Source organism: Xenopus laevis, chromosome 5S, assembly GCF_017654675.1.
Source record: "Xenopus laevis strain J_2021 chromosome 5S, Xenopus_laevis_v10.1, whole genome shotgun sequence".
Lineage (NCBI taxonomy): Eukaryota > Metazoa > Chordata > Amphibia > Anura > Pipidae > Xenopus > Xenopus laevis.
The window spans coordinates 109,844,201-109,865,575 of record NC_054380.1 but is presented as its reverse complement, the minus strand read 5'-3'; the positions used below and the strand labels follow the sequence as shown (position 1 = coordinate 109,865,575).

The 21,375-nt window shown below is 40.9% G+C and overlaps 1 protein-coding gene across 3 annotated transcripts; it reads right to left on the bottom strand.

Moving 5' to 3' along the window:
* Nucleotides 1-2,367: 2,367 nt before the first annotated feature.
* On the bottom strand, nt 2,368-20,617 carry gyg1.S (glycogenin 1 S homeolog). 3 transcript variants are annotated; one of them, XM_041564020.1, is made up of 8 exons: nt 20,466-20,617; nt 9,352-9,487; nt 8,348-8,522; nt 7,858-8,020; nt 6,766-6,892; nt 6,096-6,315; nt 3,351-3,401; nt 2,369-3,137 (listed from the first exon to the last, which is right to left on the bottom strand). In XM_041564020.1, exons 1-8 carry the CDS (start codon nt 20,572-20,574, stop codon nt 2,976-2,978), a joined length of 1,143 nt encoding a protein of 380 aa, XP_041419954.1. In that variant the 5' UTR covers nt 20,575-20,617; the 3' UTR covers nt 2,369-2,975.
* Between the last annotated feature and the right edge of the window lie 758 nt (nt 20,618-21,375).

Below are 21,375 nucleotides of genomic sequence, written 5' to 3'. Positions count from 1 at the left end.
TCCTTAGTAGCTCTATAGATAATTAATATTGATACCAACTACCCAGTTCATACAGTAAATGTAAACCATCTATTCCAAAGAATGATCAAAGGAACCCTTTCCTATGTTGATTAATTGAACAAACATTTAGTAAGAAACTTGTAGGGGAAAAAAAAAAAATCCATAAAGTGCTTTTGGTATAGTTAAGTGTTATGGGTGGTGCTACAAGTGTGGTTATCAACCCAATATATATTGAAGTTGTACCTTCACTTGGACACAGTGGTGTGAAAAACTATTTGCCCCCTTCCTGATTTCTTATTCTTTTGCATGTTTGTCACACAAAATGTTTCTGATCATCAAACACATTTAACTATTAGTCAAAGATAACACAAGTAAACACAAAATGCAGTTTTTAAATGAGGGTTTTTATTATTTAGGGAGAAAAGAAATCCAAACCTGTGTGAAAAAGTAATTGCCCCCTGAACCTAATAACTGGTTGGGCCACCCTTAGCAGCAATAACTGCAATCAAGCGTTTGCGATAACTTGCAACGAGTCTTTTCCAGCGCTCTGGAGGAATTTTGGCCCACTCATCTTTGCAGAATTGTTGTAATTCATCTTTGAGGGTTTTCTAGCATGAACCACCTTTTTAAGGTCATGCCACAACATCTCAATAGGATTCAGGTCAGGACTTTGACTAGGCCACTCCAAAGTCTTCATTTTGTTTTTCTTCAGCCATTCAGAGGTGGATTTGCTGGTGTGTTTTGGGTCATTGTCCTGCTGCAGCACCCAAGATTGCTTCAGCTTGAGTTGACGAACAGATGGCCGGACATTCTCCTTCAGGATTTTTTGGTAGACAGTAGAATTCATGGTTCCATCTATCACAGCAAGTCTTCCAGGTCCTGAAGCAGCAAAAAAACCCCAGACCATCACACTACCACCACCATATTTTACTGTTGGTATGATGTTCTTTTTCTGAAATGCTGTGTTACTTTTACGCCAGATGTAACGGGAAGCGCACCTTCCAAAAAGTTCAACTTTTGTCTCGTCGGTCCACAAGGTATTTTCCCAAAAGTCTTGGCAATCATTGAGATGTTTTTTAGCAAAATTGAGACGAGCCTTAATGTTCTTTTTGCTTAAAAGTGGTTTGCGCCTTGGAAATCTGCCATGCAGGCCGTTTTTGCCCAGTCTCTTTATTATGGTGGAGTCGTGAACACTGACCTTAATTGAGGCAAGCGAGGCCTGCAGTTCTTTAGATGTTGTCCTGGGGTCTTTTGTGGCCTCTCGGATGAGTTGTCTCTGCGCTCTTGGGGTAATTTTGGTCGGCCGGCCACCGTTCCATGTTTTTGCCATTTGTGGATAATGGCTCTCACTGTCTTTCGCTGGAGTCCCAAAGCTTTAGAAATGGCTTTATAACCTTTACCAGACTGATAGATCTCAATTACTTTTGTTCTCATTTGTTCCTGAATTTCTTTGGATCTTGGCATGTCGTGCTTTTGGTCTACTTCTCTGTGTCAGGTAGCTCCTATTTAAGTGATTTCTTGATTGAAACAGGTGTGGCAGTAATCAGGCCTGGGGGTGAGTACAGAAATTGAACTCCGGTGTGATAAACCACAGTTCAGTTATTTTTTAACAAGGGGGGCAATCACTTTTTCACACAGGCCCATGTAGATTTGGAGCTTTTTTTTCTCCCTTAACAACGTAAACCTTCATTTAAAAACTGCATTGTGTGTTCAATTATGTTATCTTTGACTAATAGTTAACGGTTTTTGATGAGCAGAAACATGTAAGTGTGACAAACATGCAAAAGAATAAGAAATCAGGAAGGGGGCAAATAGTTTTTCACACCACTGTACACCTAGTAGCATTACCAGCAGAGAAGACCCTGCATGTACCATAAGCCTGTGTTCTTTTTTCCCTACAAAGGACTCCTGTTTGTAAAGGAACAGTTTGCATAGTACAAATGTAAAATTGGTCAGACCATCATAACATTCTACTTGCAGTCTTGTCCGATTAAGATTTAAAGGGAATATTTAACATTGGCAATAGAGATATTGCCCATAGCAACCATACAGTAATATTCAGTCACCTACAAGCTACAAAAACACACACAGATCTTGATTGCATCAGTTATCTGCTATGTAACCTGTGGCCTTAATGGCTGCACCCATGGCTACACAGTAGCTTGTTTATATAAACTATCATAGTGTTTCTGAAGCAAACACCTGTTTTACAATGGCAATACATTTTTTTTTTTTAACTACAAGTGCCCATACACTTAAGGGCATATATTATGTGGCACTGCCAGACCTTTAAGACACAAGCAGTTTTTCTAGTTCTACTGTAAAGACAGGAGTTCAAAGAACTTTGATCAAAGAATCAAACAGATACTGATTTGGGATCAGTTTATTTCTGAAGTGCCATGTTAGTTCAGAAAAAAAAAAGTGTAGTACTGTAAATTAGCCTTTATGGCTACAGAACTGAACAAGAAGCATTCCAATGTGTGTTGGCAGTGCACTTGGTGCTGCTTCCAGAGTCTCGAGTTTAGGAGCAGAAATGTTCATGCTAAGACAGTTTGCAGATGTGGACAAAGGACAACTTTGTGGGTACCCTGGAGAAGCAAACTGCCATTGCTTACACAACCAGTACAAACCAAGATGGATCACATGGAACAGCGTGGGAGCATTTGCTATTGCTTAAAGCAAGGTGGAGAATTCCAAGTGTATGTTGGGGTTAAAATTACCACTTAGGGGTTATTCAAGTTTCAAACCAGATCTAAAACTATTAATCCCATTAAAGCCACAACTACCCTCTAGCTACAGCTAAAAAGGGAAAAATGGCACATTAACTGGATTTGTAACAGTTTACCCATATTTAAACTTTCCCCACAGACAGTGGGAACAATGGTCTTCGTAAAGCTCCTAGCAATTAACAGACAAAACGCTGTCCTAGACAATGAATAGCTCTTGAACACGTTCTTAATGCAAGAGAAGAAGTTCTATTGGAGATAAGAGTCAAGCTTCTTTTTGATGTTTTCATACGAGTCCTCTCCCATGTAGTCAACCTGGCCCTGTTCCCATCTTTCCCTGCGTTCCTCTGAAGATGCAGATGGAGGAGAGTGCGAGATTGACATCTGTACCACCGCTTCTTTAACCTCCTCCTAAAAAGAGAAGAGAAAAACAATGTACTGACTCCAATACAACCAGGAAGGATAAAGCCTGAAGATGAGGAAACTCAATGAATAGCTCCCATGCAGGAGTGCATGCAAAGCAGTACAGAAGACAGTCACAAGGCCAGAAACCCCTGAATAGAGATGAGAACTGAAACAAAGCTGCGATGTTTAGCAATTAGGGAAGGTTTAAGTTAGTCATACCTCTCTACAGAAGCGACAAGAGTAAGCCAGTGAATAGACCAAGCCCGACAGCTGTGGACAGTTTTAAGAAGAGTTAAAAAGTTGGAAGTGTGGAAATCTAGATGCCCTATATCAGGAGAGCTGCCCTGCAAGACTAGGAAGTTACAGCTCATGCATAAGTCACTTTCACAACAAGCTTGAGAAAGGAAAAAAAAAAAAAAAAAAAAGAGAAGAGAATGTTGACTACTGGGGAAGTGATTTTGTTCATAGGGGCAGATTCACCAAGCGCTGAATTTGCGCTAGCGTCTGCTTCGCTCACATCGCAACACTTTGCCAGGTGTAGATTAGCCAGGACAACTAAGTCACTAAAATCCGAAATTGCTTCCAGGGCGCTGAATGCTGGCGAAGTTGCCCTAGTGTTACTGCACCAAGCGAAGCTGCACTAGCATTGGCTAATTTGCATACGGCGGGAAGTTGAATGGACGTATATGTTGCAGCAAATACATTACACAAGCCAGGGAAACCTTAATAAATTAAAGTGGTTATATTGCCCTACACATGAGCCCAGTGTATAGTTTATGTGCCATATGTAAGGAAAATGATCTTTTGCAGCATATCACCTGAAAAATTAAAAGGTAGACCGTTTGGGATTTAGAAAATGTTTAAATTTTTTGAAGAACTCCTATCTACTCTTATTGCACTTCGCCTGGTCTGAGGTGGCGAAGGCAAGTCTGGCGCAAGAGGTAACGTTCAGTAAAATCTGCATCTTAGTCAATTTGTGTAGTTACGTCCATTCGCCAGAGCGTAACTTCACCAGGCGTTAGGGAGTGAATTACTGCTAGAGTCTCTCCTTCACCAGCAGTTACGCCTGCGCCCATTAGTAAATTGGCAAAGTAACGAAAGGATGTCACGCTGGCAAATCTTTGGTAGAGAGTTAGTCACTTCGCCCTTTAGTGAATCTGCCCCATAGTGTGTAACAATTTGTAGAGTAACTGGAATTCTGGGTAAAAGGAGACAAGTACCCAGATGTGGCATTTAGTTATCTAAACCAGCAGGAGCTTACATTTAGGTTATACAGTTATCCTAAGGTAGATGGAAGTTACATTTTAGTTACAGATAGCGTTAATCCGGCTATCCAAATTAAAGAGACAAGGTTAGTGGGACTTAAGACCCATCCTATTCATATATAAGGCTTTGGACTACTTATAACATTAATACATCTTTAGGATTACTCCAAACAAAAAGGGAAATCTGTATATAACCCCAGAGAACAGAGCTGCAGAATAAAAGGACTAAGGTATGTGCTAAACTAAACAAGACAAATATACAAGTATTTTGCTTAATTGAGCATTTAGTGTATGCAGCTGTATTTTGACACTGCCAAAAAAAAAAACAAAAAAAAAAAAACAAACTGTTCCAGTAGAATGCTACCCTTAACTTCCAAAAAGAAGTATCCGGATAGTGATGAGGAACTGGCCCGATACCTTGAATGCCAAATATTTCTGCAATTGCAGTTCAGGATCTGGAGATACTTCTATTTTCCCTACCTGAATTAGGTCCTGGAGGCTTTTTGGGCTAGACTTTGCAGCTCTCTATTCTTTTATAACAGCTCAAGCTTTGCTAGGCTGAAAACATTGAGCCTTAACAGAAGTACAAAGCCAGTAGCATTCACAGATCACCTGTTTTGATAGCAAGTGATGGGTTACTAGTCCTGGTGCAAACATCACTGAAAACTTTCATTCCAACCAACTGTAGTTACCTGCACCTACATGAGATACTAAGCAATTCCCTATACGGACATGTGGGGGAGATTACAATACAAGAGCACCACCACACTTCCTGAACAGTCAGAAATCATTGTAGCAAAGTAAAACACCACACGGAGTATTTGTCAGGCCAATGTATAATCCGGATTTAGAGAAATGAGGAGACTACACTAGGCTGGCAATGTTTTGCCTAAATAGGAATCAACAGAAGTGAATGCATTCCCAGTGCTGCTGTATAGTGTTGTTGCACTTTCAGGAATTTCAGTATTAATAAAAACTGGGTAAATGGAAAGGCTGTGCAAAATATAGTTCGCCAAAAAATGTAATGTATAAAGACTGGAGTGACTGGATGTGTAACATTATAGCCAGAACACTTACTTCCTGCTCCTTGTTTCCACTGGTTACCAGGCAGTAACCAATCAGTGACTTGAAGGGGCCACAACAGTTGCTTTTAAATCTGAGCTGCATGCCGAGGATCAATTGCAGACTCACTGAATAGTTATGTCCCATGTGCCCACCCCCCTTAAAGTTGCTGATTAGGGGAGAGTGTTCGAGAGCTGCAAAGAAGCAGTAGTGTTCTGGCTATCATGTTAGACATCCAGTCACTCCAGCTTTTATAGAGATTACATTTTTGGCCAACTATTAAGAAACATTTTTATTTTGCACAGCCTATTTACCCAGTTTTTATTTTTACACTGAACTGTTCCTTTAAGCATGACAGTTGGGGGCCCCTTTCCCATCAGCTGAAACACAAGCATAGAATGAGCCTTATGCTGTAAAGCATAACAAATCTGTAGCAAGATAATCAATGAGAATGAGTATACGTTTTACTCAATATTTTTAATTCAAGCACCAATACTTAATGGAGAGATTAAAAGTCAGGGGTCCCAACCTAAAGGCCAAACAGGGTTAACTGATAAAACTACTTTGTAAGCATCCGACAATGTTTATTTGTACCACTATGGACCCAGCGAGCCAGGATAAGTTATATAAAGCGTACCACTTGTAGGGCAGTTGTTTCTTCTTTAACTGCTCCCTCTTGTGTTAGCAGAGAGACGATCCTAGTAGTGTAGATGTCCCACCAGAGGTTCAGGAAATCTGGGTGAATCAGAGTTTGATCATGTACATCGCTGCTCACGCTTTTTGTTTCACTGTTATATGTATAGTTCCAAGGCTTAAGTTTCCCCAGGAAATGCACCACCTTCGCATTGGAGCCAAATCTACAAATTAAAGCCAGAAAGTCAGTTTCTGCAGAGCAGTGATCTGTGTTTTATACATACCAATGGTATCCTGCAAGTCAAAGGTGTGCACATCTCTACAAAAGGCAGAACAGCAGCGTGCAATAAAGTGCTTATCCATTTAATACTTGCTACTATTAAGTCACTACCCATTGAATTGCCTTTTCAAACCCAAGTATAACCTTGATGGAAGGGCTGCTTAATGGACTACTAGAACAAGAGTCAAGTGCAGCAATGCTTATGTTAGCAACTGCATAAACTCGAGCAATTGATGTTACAGAGACCAGACAGGATTCCCATGACAGTTCAGGCATTTATAAAGGCAGCTGCAAATCTATTTACTAGCTTCCATCAGCTGACATAGACATAAATGCGACATTCAGTTACAGACCTAAGTTGACCAAAACACAAAAACAAAACAAAAAAACTCACGCTTTGAATGCTGGAAGGTAGGAGTACAAGGAAACGCTGCTGAGGTTGTACACAAAAGGGAGATGCTTGTTTATATCTTTTGTCGACCAAGTATTAAAAAATGTGTTCAGCAATCCCTGGTCCCCACCTAGAAAAGAAAGTGCAAAATAGAGATAATACTGCCAAGTGCTGCATTTATAATTTGAGGGGAAAAAAATTCCCCTTGAAGTTCCATGTAAACAAGCCAATAGCAAACTGATAAGATATAGAATTGGACCCAAATGCTTACATTCCACTACAAACAATGCAATATAAAATGGAAATTCTTGCTGTAAAAAGTTAGATATTCTGTAATTGTATTCTCTTTCTGGCAGGTATTTTACATATGATCTCAGGATCAAAGTTGTTGTCTCATAACAAAACAGCCTTGAACACTCAAATAATCCAAAAGCTCATGCTTTACCTTTAACTGCTGCAAATTGGAAATTTAGGGTAAAGCAGGTCACTATAAGGTGGCAGCTGATTTGCCAGTGTATGGGGACAAACGCAGTCAGCCTGCTCAGGTTATGTGGCCAGGGATACAGACAATAGCTTACATGAAATATTAGCAAAGGAAGACTAAATCAGTCAATTTTAATACGAAGTTTTAAACAACATTTTCTTCTGTAATAGAACTAATGGGATAAGGTACCAGGTACTGTTTGATATAATGTAGTAAAGATGAATCTGCACAGCCAAAGTATTCGTAAAGGTAAACTAGTCATGAACGCACATACCAAATAACCATATCTTCCTGTTCAGCACAATGTGAGGTAATGAATGGATGGGGAATGACAGGTTAAACTGATGAGACCCATTTGTTGGTGGATTGCTCCAATTAAACAGTGGGGATGCAGTTTGTACCAACATAAACCCACTGGTCTTTAGTGTTTAGTTTTTAGCAGACTTAAGGTGATCCTAGTTAAGTAAAGTCCCTTATCCAGAAACCCCAGGGGTCCCAAGCCTCCTGGATAGCAGGTCCTTTAAGTATTCTAATGAAGCTTTATGCCCCAGTATGTTCTGGCCTTCTAGACCTCTAGTCCTGTTAGTAAGTAAAAAGCAAAGCATACTGACCGTCAAAGCTGCCTTTTTCCGTTGCCAACTGCAGAAGTTTATTGTAGGTTTCAAAAGATGGTGTAAAAACAAACACTCCAGAGTTGAAGCAGTCAGGCCAGCCTGGGTCCGGTGCTGCAGACAGCTCTTCTCTTTCAAAAAGCTCATCGACGTTGCACAAAACCTACAGTGAAAAAAAAAAAATAAATAAGTATTAACATCTTAAATAAATAAAAGCCAACAAGAGCACCACCTCCCATGCAGTACTCAACTGGCTGCTCCTCTCTAAGCAATTGTCCATTGACTCAAATGTGATAGAATGTGTTAAAGCAGCGGGGGGGGGGAACCCCACTAGCCAGGCGTTGGCAATAGTGAGGGACATTTTGAACACTGAAAGGGTGGATGGGGGTCTAACTACAAAGCCTACAAATGCCATTGAATAACAGAGCTAAAGGCAATGTGGCCAACTATTCCCTCTATAAACACAAGAATAAGTTATTCTCTGTCCTACCATAGCGTCTGCATCCATGAATACACATTTTGAATATTCTGTAAGGGTCCAACAGTGTATTTTTGTCAGTGTGACTCCCAATTCAGGTCGTTTCATTAAAGCCAGGTTTGCAGAATCCTCACTGTCCAAGACATCCACCACTCGAACATCATCATAGACTTTGTCCAGTACTTTTCTTAAAGAAAAAAAATGAAAAAATTATATAAAAATTATAATATATTTTATATTAATATAGTTTAAGCAAAACAAGTTAGGCTTAAAACATGACGAAGAACTTGAATCATGCCATCAGCAGCAACACTATGGGGCAGATTTATCAAGGGTCGAGTTTTTTTATGGTCAAAACTGTAAAATTGGACTGAGTAATTCAAATTCAATAAGAGTCTTTAAAAAAAAAAAAAAAAAAAATTAGAATTGAGATTTCATACTCTGGAAGAACTCAAATTAGACTAGGCGGCACCTAAAACCTGCCGAATTACTGTTTAAGTCAATGGGAGAGGTTCAGGGATCAATTTGGAGTTGTGGCCTTCCTGACATTCAAGCTTTTTTTTTTTTTTTTTTTTGGAGTTTTAAAAATTTGGTTCCAATTTTCGGGTCGATTTAATTCATCAAGAGTTTGATGAAAAAAAAAAAGTTAATAACTTTAGATATTTCAGCTTTAAGGGAGTTTTTAAACGCTCCCATGAATTCGAAATTCGACCCATGTGCCTCTAAGGGGCCCCATTTATCAAAAGTGATAAAAGAAGAAAATTGTGAAATCTAACATCACCAATTAATAATGTAAAAAAAAAAAAAAAAAAAAAAATCAATTTCCTTGAAGCCACCCAGATGGCTTCATTGCTTGTCACTTGGCAGTGTCACGGTCAGAAACCAAGCCTTGTACATGATGGAACACTGTTCTTTAGGAGATCATATTCCTTACCTCATGGAGTCAGAGACCTGTGGAGTTATAATATTCCTTACCTCATGGAGTCAGAGACCTGTGGAGTTATAATATTCCTTACCTCATGGAGTCAGAGACCTGTGGAGTTATAAGCACAGCCAGCTTATTCCTAGTGTTATGTCGTCGGAGAGATGATCCCAACACCAGCGCTCCTTTCACATAAGTGTCATTCGTAGCCAGGGTGACAAAAGCTTGATCTTGAGGAAAAATAAAGCAGTTTTGGTGATCCCATCACTGGGCACCTTGGAAAGAGTCGATAGTTCAAATAAAACAGTGGTACCCAGATATGAAATCCCATTCCTGTACAGGTATGGGATCAGTTATCCAGAATGCTCTGGAACTGGTGTTTCCGGATTACCAATCTTTCCATAATTTTAGATATTTGTAAATTAAGTCTGCTAGAAAATCATGTAAACATTAAAAATAGGACGATTTCCCTTCCAATGATGATAAATCAGTTTGGATCATGTACAAGGTGCAGTTATTAGAGAAATGGAAGCCATTATTAAAAAAAAAAAAAAATTGTATAAAATGTATTCTATGGGAGAGGACCATGGCGTAGTTTGGTACAGGTCTGGGTCATCGTCTGAGCAGATTTATAGAAGTGAACAAGTGGAATGCTCTGACTTGCTAGGAGTTCACTCAGCTTTAGGGCTTCATGCACATGAGAGCAAACTCCCATGGTGCAAGAATATAGCTGGTTTCAACATGAAGGCATATTTCCACATGCATTTACTGTATATTCATAGTTTCCAGTATAAGGCAAGGTCAGAGCACCACTAGTGTTTGCATAACCACAATCAAAATGTATTCAAGTTAAGAAAATGCAAGGCTCATAACAGGGGAAGCTCAAATTGAGGCAACTGTTGGTTTAGCAGGGTTGTGGCACATAAGACACATGCAGAAGTACAAATACTTTCTTTTTAGGATACAACATTTTTGGCCCTTACCCAGACACAAAGCAGTGGATCGTTTGCCCCAGACTGGCAATAGTTAGCATAGGGATTGTAGACCATAGCTTAGAATCCACCTAAAGGAGCCAGGTTCATTTTTGGAAACTACTCCTATGCTGAAATACTAGGAAGGTTGGAATGCTGGCTCTTCCCTTTAGGCTGTGGCTGCTATTTGATGCTGCAAATTCAAGCCTCATTTGTCTTTAGATATGCTAATCTCGCTGTGTGACAGACAGCATTTGAATGGGAAGCCAGTATGCAAGTTACACCAAAGGAGATAGCTGTATTGTTCTGTTCACAACTTTGATCACTTCGTTTTCCGAAGTCACCCGGAGTGCCATCCTGCCGATGGGAAGGACATGTCGCTGGGCGACTAATTTAGCAGAACTACTGAACTCTCAATTCTGGAGAGAGATCTCTACAAAATCCGGAAAAAAATATAAAAAAAAATGCAACAGATAATGGGATAATGTGACATGTTGTAAAGTACACAAATTTCCATGTAGTTCACAAGGTATAAGCTACTGTTAATTATACAAAGAAAAAAAATGAAGCCAATTCAACAACATCTAGAACGGAGCCCGGAACGGTTTGTTTAAAAAAAGGTTTCTAAAATGCAGTATTCAATTTATCTAAATCTAAGTGCCTTATATCCTGAAACCTGGCTGCTGGTAAAGCTATAGATGAGCAACGATGGCCCTTATTGAACCAAATCAGCTAGAGGCAGAATTAGCAGAGTCTGTGAGCAAGCAAAATCACTGCGAAGGGAAGGGTGTGAAGGGGCCCAGCTGCATGGTCTGCAGCCTGTTCTTATTAAAAGAGGGAATGGTCATGAAATAGGCCAAGTGTTTAGCAGCCCACTGGGAATTTTCCTGGTATCCTGGTGGGATGTCCCAACACTGGATCCAGCTAGGGTGCCTATAGCAAGAGTTGGGGTCAGAGTTGAACCACCAGTAGATAAAAATTGAGTTAGCCAGATAGTACAAATATAGATCAGACTACCCTGTGACCAGGGCTTTTAGCTCTAAGGACTGGAATTGTGTCATAGCTTTGAACATTGATTTGGTAGCTGGTGGTTGTTATGTTAAAGTTATAGTAGAAAGACCAGCATTTCCTACAGTTGTGTGTGAGCACACAGACAATTGTGGCATGCAGAAAGAATTTTGTACTATTCTGACCTGAGCACACTTCTTTTTTTATAAAAGTGCATAGCCAAGAAGGAATTAAAGGGAACACTGACTGTGGGGCAGAATACACCAGCTAGAAATGGTCCTGGAAATCAAGGCCTTATTTGAATAAGCTGGTCGGTCCATATCAATGGAGGGTAGGGGGTGGCAAATTGGCTGGGTGATATTAAAATCATTTGTGAGTGACAGACTTGTGGGTCCTTGGGACAGCCAAGTATAGCAGTACATATGTACAGGTATTGGACCTGTAATCCAGAAAGATCAGGACCTGGGGTTTTCTGGATAACTGATCTTTCCATAATTTGGATCTTCATACCACAGAGATTTTAAGTGAGATACCGTCTGTTCCACTGAGCAGAGATGAAATGCAGGCGTCCCGTCTGATGTGCCAAATCCAAGGTTAGTAATAGGAATGTCAGACGTTGTTGATGCGTGCATACGACATGACTGTCAGATGCCAACGATGTGTCTTCAACAGTAGTGTTAGATGCATGCAGTGACAACGTCAGACATTCCCGTTACTTACCTTAAAGGTAAGGAGCAGCCAACGAGACACCCGTGATTCATCTTAGCGTGTTGGAACGGACGGTATCGCACTTAAAATCGCCCGTGGAGTTCTACCCTCAGTCTACTAGAAAATCATGTAAACATTAAATAAACCCAATAGGCTGGTTTTGCTTCCAATAAGGATTAATTATATCTTAGTTGGGATCAAGTACAAGATACTGTTTTATTTGAGAAAAAGGGAAAAAAAAGTTAATGGATTAGATTAAAATGGAGTCTATGGGAAATTACTTTCTGTAATTCGGAGCTTTCTGAATAACGAGTTTCCGGATAACTGATCCCATACTTTATGCTGCTACAGCTCCCTGAGCTTAAGGCCATAAATAGTGGGACAAGATACACACTTGCCTAATAAACGAACTAAAGTCTTCCAGTTCAGACTGAGCAGACAGTGTGAGACGCAACAAGGAATATCATGAAAGCAGTTAAATGCTTTCAGGAGAAACATAATCTGCTCAGAACAGAGTCTTCACAGGAGTATGATGCAACCTGTCGGTTGCAATAACGCTCGCATCATACTCCTGTGAAGACTGTTCTGAGCAGATTCTATATACGTCCTTACACGGAAGCATATTACTTTGAATTGCCAAAAGTTGATCATGCAAATTGCTTTTAGTCACATGATAAAAGTACTCCCTTTAGTTTCTTTTTTGGCTGCACAACAACCAGATGAGGGGGGAGGACAGAAAAAACACAAGGATTTGTATTAAAGGGGAACTATCCCAAAAATGATACAAACTTCCTCATACTGAAATAAAAAGCTTTCTAAATACAATCAAATATTCTGCATCGTTTGAAATCATCAAGTTTATCTGCACTATGCCTCTCTTAATTATCTTCTTGTAGCAGTTGGGGGTCAGATGAATGATCCCATATCCTATAGGGGGGGGGGGCTTCCTTTCCTAGCAGATGTAGTAGAGCTCAAATAGCAGATTCCAGTACAAACAAAATAACTGCCCTATGCACAAATCCTGCACGTAGAGAGACATGATGTCTGGTGATTTTAATAGAGTGAGCTCTAATACATCTTCTATGGAAAAGGAGCTCCCCTATAAGATATTGGATCATTAATCAGACACCCAACTCCTGGATGAAGACAGAATGAGGAGAAAGATACAGAGAGGGGAATAGTAAAGATAAACTTGATTATTTCAGAAATAATGCACTGCTAACATCTGCTTTGTTAGATATGTGTTCAGATGGAGAATGAATGATTGTGGTGGGGCTTAACTGTTTATTACAGAATGAAGCCACAGTCCTCCCTCATGGCAGGCATCAATACCACAGCGCAAAAACTACACAAGTCATTAAGCCGAGCATGGCATAAATGGTATTCGAGCAGTAATGGGCATCTGGCAGCCCTCCAGGGGTTGGGCAACACATTCCAGGATGAAAACAGGCAGCTAGAGAGGACATACAATGTGGTTATGTGACAGACCAAGATCAGATTAAACTGGACAGCTTTCTGTCGACAGATGTTTTTTTGAAGAGTAGAGGCTCAGGTATGAAGTAATGTTTGTATTGCCATATGAGAAACCTACTACATAGGCAAGAATGAACCATTTTAGAACCGTGTTCTGAATCAGACATTACTATACACATTGCAAGGCCATCCAGATATATTTAATAAAAGATCTGTATGAATAATCAGAAGACTTATATGTTCAGTCCCTGGCAGCTCCTCTGATAGCAGTGCTTTGCCCAGTGACAGCTATATGGCAAGTTTAATGCATATTTGAATGAAAGTCATTACAAGCTGGGGCTACTGAGTTCTTAAGGGATATTTGTTTAGTGCTACCCATAACACCCAAAGTGCAGCCTCTACTGGAATAAGTGGGCTCAGTTAACCCATGTGTTCCTTGCAGTGGAACACACAGTGGAAGAATCAAACAATTGGGTTTAAGAGAGCTAAGCCATTGTGTAACACATGCAAGTTATTTTTCATGTGTGAAATGTAAAAGTCACAGCTACATGCGCTTGGGTAGAGAAAATACCAACCCTTTTAACAGATTGGTGGGTTAAACACTCCGTATACTTCTGGTTGGGAGAAAAACCATCCTGAAACCTCTTGTAAGACACCAAGCTACATGCAGGATACACTCAAACCTCCTTTGGGGTGGGGGAAGATCATATTTGAACAATACCAACATAACCCCCACCGGAAGTAGGTAACAGTGGCAGAACTACTGGGGGGAGTAGGGGGTGCAGTTGTACCAGGGCCCATACTCCCTCCCCAGAAGATTGCGAACCACTGTAGCTGGCTGCAGCTGATAAGAAAATACATATGGAGGGGTGGGGCCTGGATGTACAGCCCGCCCCCACCTAGTTCATTACTGGTAACTTAGGACACACCATAGAAAAGCTTATGATTATTCCTCCTTCCACAACTCATACAGGTAGCATTCTGCTAGCAAACACGTTTGTCAGACCACCAGATGGTGCAACAAAAAAAATATCACTCCAAGTTTCACTGCTATATAGGCCAGCAGCACAGACTGCAGAGACCAGGGTAAATGCCTGGCGGTGTGTATACAAGCTCACCCATTTTATATACAATGCAAATTAATGTAGATTTTCAACAATTCTAAATGAAAGACTATCGCTACAGTAAATTTTGGCCATACATCTCAAAATTAGGTTGGGCAGTTGTAGCCAATGGGAGCCATCTGGACATGAACAGCAGATAGGGTGCCAGCAAATGCATGGTATACCTGCAGATGAGGAAAATAAGCCATAGGTCACATCAGGCAGTATTTAAAGCAACATGCTGCAAGTCAGCCCAAAACCCCCAGTTAAACAGTGCAGTCAGGCAAAGCCACATCTTAAAGTAGAAGGAAAGGTTAAACCTAAGTAAGCCTCATCAGAAAGGTCCACCTAAATATACTAGTAAACCCTCAAAGTAATGCTGTTCAGAGTCCTCTGTCAAAAGACTGCATTTTCCTTCTATTGTGTACACATGGGCTTCTGTATCAAACTTCCTACCTTTATCTTAAAACCTCCTTGCCCCAGGCGTGAGCATGCTTGGTTTGCTCCACTTCCCCACCCCCTTCTCTGCTGTAATCTGAACCCAGAGCTATAAGTGAGCAGGGAGAGACTCAGGCAGGAAGTGATGTCACACCAAGCTAATATTGCAGCTGCTATCCTAAACAAAGCCTGTAGAGCGTTTTACTCCGGTATGGTAAAACATTCTACAGAATAAATATAGCTTACACTATTGCAGCTAATATATTTGCCTCCAAAGCTTTTTTCTCCTTTAAGTAAACTTGGTATGTTACATTAGGTTGTATTTACAGGGGGGGGGAGTTGTTGGTTATACATATAGTGCACAAAAGACAAGGAAACAAACCCACCACCTTGTTCATGTAACACATAAGAATATGCCAAACTATCATTTTAAATGCCAGAAGTTCAGGTGACAAAATGCCCAGGGACACATTGCTCTATAGGGCCAACATTGATAGTTATTTTAGAGATTTGCTCACCACTATTTAGCAAATAAAACCCATCTAATTCTGAAATTAATTTGTTCTGTAAGGAGGGCCCTAAAGCCCTATTGGACCCAGGGTTGTTAAAAAGTGGTTTCTTTATATGGATTCCTGAAGTAAACAGGAAAGAAAGTTAGTTTAAGTGTGTGACAATGTTTTGATTCAGTTTTAGCCAAACCAATGTCATTGCCTTCTACTGACTTGTGTGGGAAGAGACTGGCAGCATGCAAATACTCCTAGTTAAAGCCCCAAGCACTCAGCCTTTTACTTTCAAGTCAATGCGAGACAGCAGGGGGTGATTTTGGGGCCGGTACCCCCCCCCCCCCATGAACCGACAGCTTTAAAGAGGACAGTCAACTGGATTTACTGGGGTACTATGTACATACAGTAGAACCTCCATTTTATATCCCCTGATTTTAAATTGTTGTTTTGTGGTCCCATCTATATATTATGCATTATACATTTCCCTGATTTTACACCATTTTTCTGGTCCCCTGAAAAATTTAAAATGGGGGTTTGATTGTACGTATGTTTATTTGTATAGCGCTCCTTGAGGGCAAAGCACTGTACAGCAAAGTTAGTAAAGGGGTCCCTGCATTATTAGAAATACAATTCACAATACAGATGAAGAGCTCAGTGTCAAGTGTACTAGTGTGTTTTGCAGCCCCCCACAAGTGAATACAATTTAACAAAGGGGTGTCCAACATACAAGACTTTCAGTTCATCAGAAATAAGACTTCCAATTAACTCTTTCCCTTTGTGGCTGTTTTTCCAATATTGAAGTTTCATTTTTCACCTGTCTTTCTGAAGCAGCTACTTTGGAGGGATTCTTTAGTCATCTCAAACCTCAAAGTTCAGACGGGTTCATTTATGTGTAACTTTTAAATGGAGAGGGGAGTGGGATTGATATTATAATTCTGTCACACCATTATGTGTTTTAGCACAATTGAACATTAAGCAAGAGTAGTGAGACAGGTTTTTAGGCAGGCTCACATGAAGCTCCAGCACAGTAATGCAGGCAAGCAGATGTGTCATGTTTGTAGCCATAAATTCATTCAGCAAGAGAAGCCTATTCTCCTGGATGTGATCACTTAGATCTGGACTCTTCGAAAGAATAGCAAGACAAGATCAGAAGCCGTGCGAAGGATACCACACAGATGGCAACATCCTAGATGCAGTAATAGAATAAATATAGAACATGGCAGCAACATCATTTAAGGAACACATGCCAAGAAACTAAATACAAAACTATCAGAAGAAACTTCCACACAACCATGCCACCAATTGCGTATTTGCACCGCAATGCAAGTGGGCCAATAATATTCAAAGAAATTCTGCAGGATCTACAACATGTACTTCACACCAGTGCCCTGTATGTTTCCAAAGAGGAAAACTAGATCAGCACTTGACATGAAATTCAAGACACTGTATCTGTAGAATGCTTGCTTGTGCTGTGAGCAAGTCTTAAATACACTGCAGCCTAGAATATTAACCCCATATTAATTTGACTTACTGAGCTGCCAAGCTGTGGTACAGCATAATTGTGCCGTCTGCAGAGAAAATTCCCAGCAGGAGTTAAGCCTGGAAACACAATATGTAGCTTTACCACCTGATCCACTATCCCACAATAGGTTTAACACATCCAAAGGTCGAATTTTAAAATCTCACATAAAACTCCTCTAGATTTGAAATTATACCAATATGAAATTTAACAAAATCTATTTTGACAAAAAAAAACAAATCAAATTCCATTTGAATTTAAGAACTCAAAAAAAAAACCAAAAAAAAACAAAAAAAAAAACACACAACTCGAATGTCAGGAAGGCTGCAAACAACTCCAAGTTGATCCCTGGACCTCTCCCATTTACTTTGGGCTGAACTAGACAGTGCTATTACATCAGACACGTTGCCATGCGATGACACGCATGAGACGTGCCGGGGTGGCATGCATCTGACTTGTCTGATGAGGACTCAGCGTGTGGCATCTTTATCCGACAGTCTGATACATGTTGTTTGTACCCACGATTTTATATGAAGCGCAGTTCTTTTCTGCACATCCGACACGTAGGAGTGTTATTGCATGGCAACGTGTCTGAAGCACAGTGTAGTTCAGCCCTTAACAGGGCCGGAACTAGGGGTAGGCAGAAGAGGCGCCTGCCTAGGGCGCAAAGACGTGGGGGCGCTAGGCAGGTAACTGTTCAAAAGTCTTCTGAATACCCTTAGTCCGGTTGACTGGCTCCCTGGCTGCCCTTCCACCTGTCACTCTTCCATACCTTCCCAAAATAAAAATGGCAACAACGTCGCATAACGAGGAACCAGAAGGCAAAATGAAAGCCAAAGTAAGGACTCTCTTATATTAACCAATCACAGCAGAGCTTTGGAGATGACAGTAAGCACTCAAACCAATGAGATTTCAGGAGATGTGGCTGAATATAGAGGTGAAGCTGGAAGTTTTTCAGGGTAACTATCAGCGCTGCCATATTAATGCACATTAATAGCACAGTCATGACGGAGTAATAATACCATGTTGGCTGTGGATGCTGCCGTTTGAAGGGGAACTCCATTCAAAATTTAGGGTTCGGGGGCGGTGGTAGCCAACCGAATGCCTAGGGCACCCCGGTTGGCTTGGCCCGGCCCTGGCACTTAAAACAGCAATTCAGCAGGTTTTAGGTGGCAAATATTGTAATCCGAGTTCTTTAAGGGCCAGAGTATGATAAATCTAAAAAATGTAATCTATTTATTTATTTTTTTTTAAACTCCCAGTTTGGACCATAAAAAAGAATTTTTTTTTTTTTTTTTTTTTAGAAAAGTGGACTTTTCAATTTGACCCTTGATAGATCTGCCCCTTAGTCAATACTTATACAATAAACAAGTTCTCAAACTTATAAAGGCCATGTTGTGCTACCAATAGCCCATGCCAATAGCCTTTTCTATACATTCACGGAATAGCCTAGCTCTTTAGAACTAGTAAGTTAGACACATTATACATCCTGTTGTGAAGAAAAAAGGGGGGCTGCCACTGAAAATGAATCCTATTCTAGGTATGTGACCCGTTATCCAGAATGATCTGGGGGGTTTTCTGGATAAAAGATCTTACCATAATTTTGACCTTCATATGTAAAGTGAACTAGAAAATCATGTAAACATTAAATAAACCAAAAATGTTGGTATTGCTTCCAATAAGGATTTATTAGCCTGGATCAAGTACAAGGTACGGCTTTAGTTTCACCAAGAAAAAAAAAAAAAAAAAGAGTTGACTTTTCCTGAGTAATTTCACTCATACCTTCATGAGAATATAGCGTTCTGGCAAGTCACTCCAATACAGCATGTGTTTTTGATTTTCTTTGAATCACCTGTATAAGCACTTTCCATTCTAAGTGAAGGGGGGGGCTGAATGATGGTCGCCCCCCCCCCCTTACAAAATGCAGCATTTGAAAATGTAGACTCTGCTGTACCAAGTAGGGATTGCACAGGGCAAGGCAGTCGCACTTGGAAATAATTAGAGAAAGACTGAAGGAGACCCCAGAGAGCAGGCCTGCATTCCATCTCTGCGCAAACAATTTTTACCCATTTTATTTATTTTTTTCTATTTTCTAAATTCCCCTGGGCTAACCTGTACAAATAGAAACCACTACAGGGTTGCCAGGTTTCCAGCCGAATTGGGCTACTAATTTAAAGCCCAGGTGAAAGTACAAACTAGCCATGGTAGAGATTTAGCCTACTTTTTGGGCCTTTGGCTAGTTTGTACTTTGGAAGCCAGCCAAAGTTTTTTGTTGCCCTAATGTGCCAAGCCCGAGTCTCCCGATGCATGTTGGGCAATGTAGTTTGTTTAACAATTTGCCAGCTGCCAAGTTGAATGAAGACTACAATACCCAGCATGCAATGGGACCTAAGTCAGGAGTTACCAGATTTTTGGCTCTGTACCCCAGTCTCGCGTTTTCTGGCGACTTCTCAATTTCAGACAATTTTGGGGCAAAAATCTACTGACCACCAAAATGTCTAAAGGTTCACCTGTTTTACCAATATTTATTGAAATTGTACGTGTATTGGGTTCTTATGGGACCCCCTATACTTGCTGGCCCTCCCCCAGACCCCCTCTGTAGTTACACTCCTGGTGACGGGCAAATCTGCCCCATCGAAAAAATTACAAATCAGTGAAAATTTGACAGCAGTGCACAGGCAAAGTTCCTGCAAACTGGACTGTTTTTTTGGTTTACAAAATATTGAGAAAGATTGGGAAGGGTGGATGTTGTTTATACAGAGCTCATTGCCTCCAGTTAGGCCAAATTCTAGGAGGCAGGAAGATTAAAATCAAAAGCATTTTTCCTTGCCAGCTTTTAAACACTTTAAATACTAAGAAACAGAAAATATTTGGCCATATGTTTAACAAGAGGTGTATATAGGGGTTTACTCCTCCAACAAGGAACCCGCTACATGTGACCCGGACCGAATCACTTTCTCCAGGAGGGGGGGGGGGTAATACCATTAAAAACGTCACCTCATTAAAGGGAAGCGGAAGGCTGACTAAATAACTGACTCCGTTCCACCCCCTGTAGTGGTGAAAGGGTTACAGCGAGTGTGTCACAGCTTGAGGCTAATGGATAGGAATGGAAGGTGCAGGTAGAACACAAACGGGCTCATCTCTACCTGTAAGGGAACTAGAAGCGTCCAACACCTGTCGGCAGGGAATGCTGGGAGCAGTAGTAGTAGTAGTAGAGTGGGATAAGTCATACTTTCTCCTGCCCTTTGCAAAGTATCACGATGTTCCCTAGACTCCCGCAGTCACTTTCCCCCTAACTAGCCAAGTAGCCGGCGAGTGCAGGTTGCTGTCACGTTGGTGTCAGTGCGAGGGATCCCACTAGCCGCTGTCCCACACGCCGTGTAGCCTTACATAGGATCCCCAGCACAGGAGCTGAGCGCCCGGACATGCTGCAGAGTTATCCCTTTGGCCCGTAACTACTCAATAAGCCGAGCGTGGGTCCTTACCTGCTGCCATGTCTGAGCTACTGCGTGCTCTATGCAGCGATGGCGCGTGCTGTTCCGGACTGACTCTAGCCTCCTCCCCTGACCCAGCTGTGCAGATGCTGCCGCTCATAAAACCCACAAGGACCTGCCTCTTTATACGCGACAGCCACGTGACCAGGCCCCGCCTTCAATCCCCTGTGTAGAAACACACGAGCTCACACAGTCACTCTCCTCAATGGAGAGATTGTGAGGGAGACGTGCGCACGGGTTTCTGTGTCTCAATGGCTAATATTCTGCAACCACCGTCTTATAAATATAAAAATCACTCAGGACATAACTCAGACTGTAAGCTCTATAGGGCAGGGACCTCCTTCCCACATTAAAAAGTAAGAATTAAGGGCATTTGAAAAGTTGCTTAGAATAAGCCATTCTATAACTTGCTTAAAGCACACCAGGGGGCCCATTTACTTAGCTCGAGTGAAGGAATAGAGGAAAAAAACTTCAAATTTCAAATGTTTTTTTTGGCTACTTCGACATTCGACTACGACTTAGACTTCGAATCCAATGATTCGAACTAAAAATGGTTCGACTATTTGACCATACGATAGTTGAACTGTCTCTTTAAGAAAAAACTTCGACCCCCTAGTTCGCCACCTAAAACCTACCGAGGTCAATGTTAGTCTATGGGGAAGGTCCCCATGGGCTTCCTAAGCATTTTTTGGTCGAACAAAAATCGTTCGATCGACGGATTAAAATAGTTCAAATCGAACGATTCGAAGGATTTAATCGTTCGATTGAATGATTTTTCATTCGATCGAACGAATAGCGCTAAATCCTTCGACTTCGATATTCGAAGTCGAAGGATTTAACTTAGACAGTCGAATATCGAGGGTTAATTAACCCTCGATATTCGACCCTAAGTAAATCTGCC

Coding starts and splice junctions, on each gene's coding strand:
- gyg1.S (XM_041564020.1), bottom strand. CDS start 20,574: ATGAGCGGCAGCATCTGCACAGCTGGGTCAGGGGAGGAGGCTAGAGTC. Junction 9,488..20,465: donor TAGCTCAGACATGGCAGCAG/GTAAGGACCCAC, acceptor TTTTTCCTCAAG/ATCAAGCTTTTGTCACCCTG. Junction 8,523..9,351: donor CAGGTCTCTGACTCCATGAG/GTAAGGAATATT, acceptor TTTTTCTTTAAG/AAAAGTACTGGACAAAGTCT.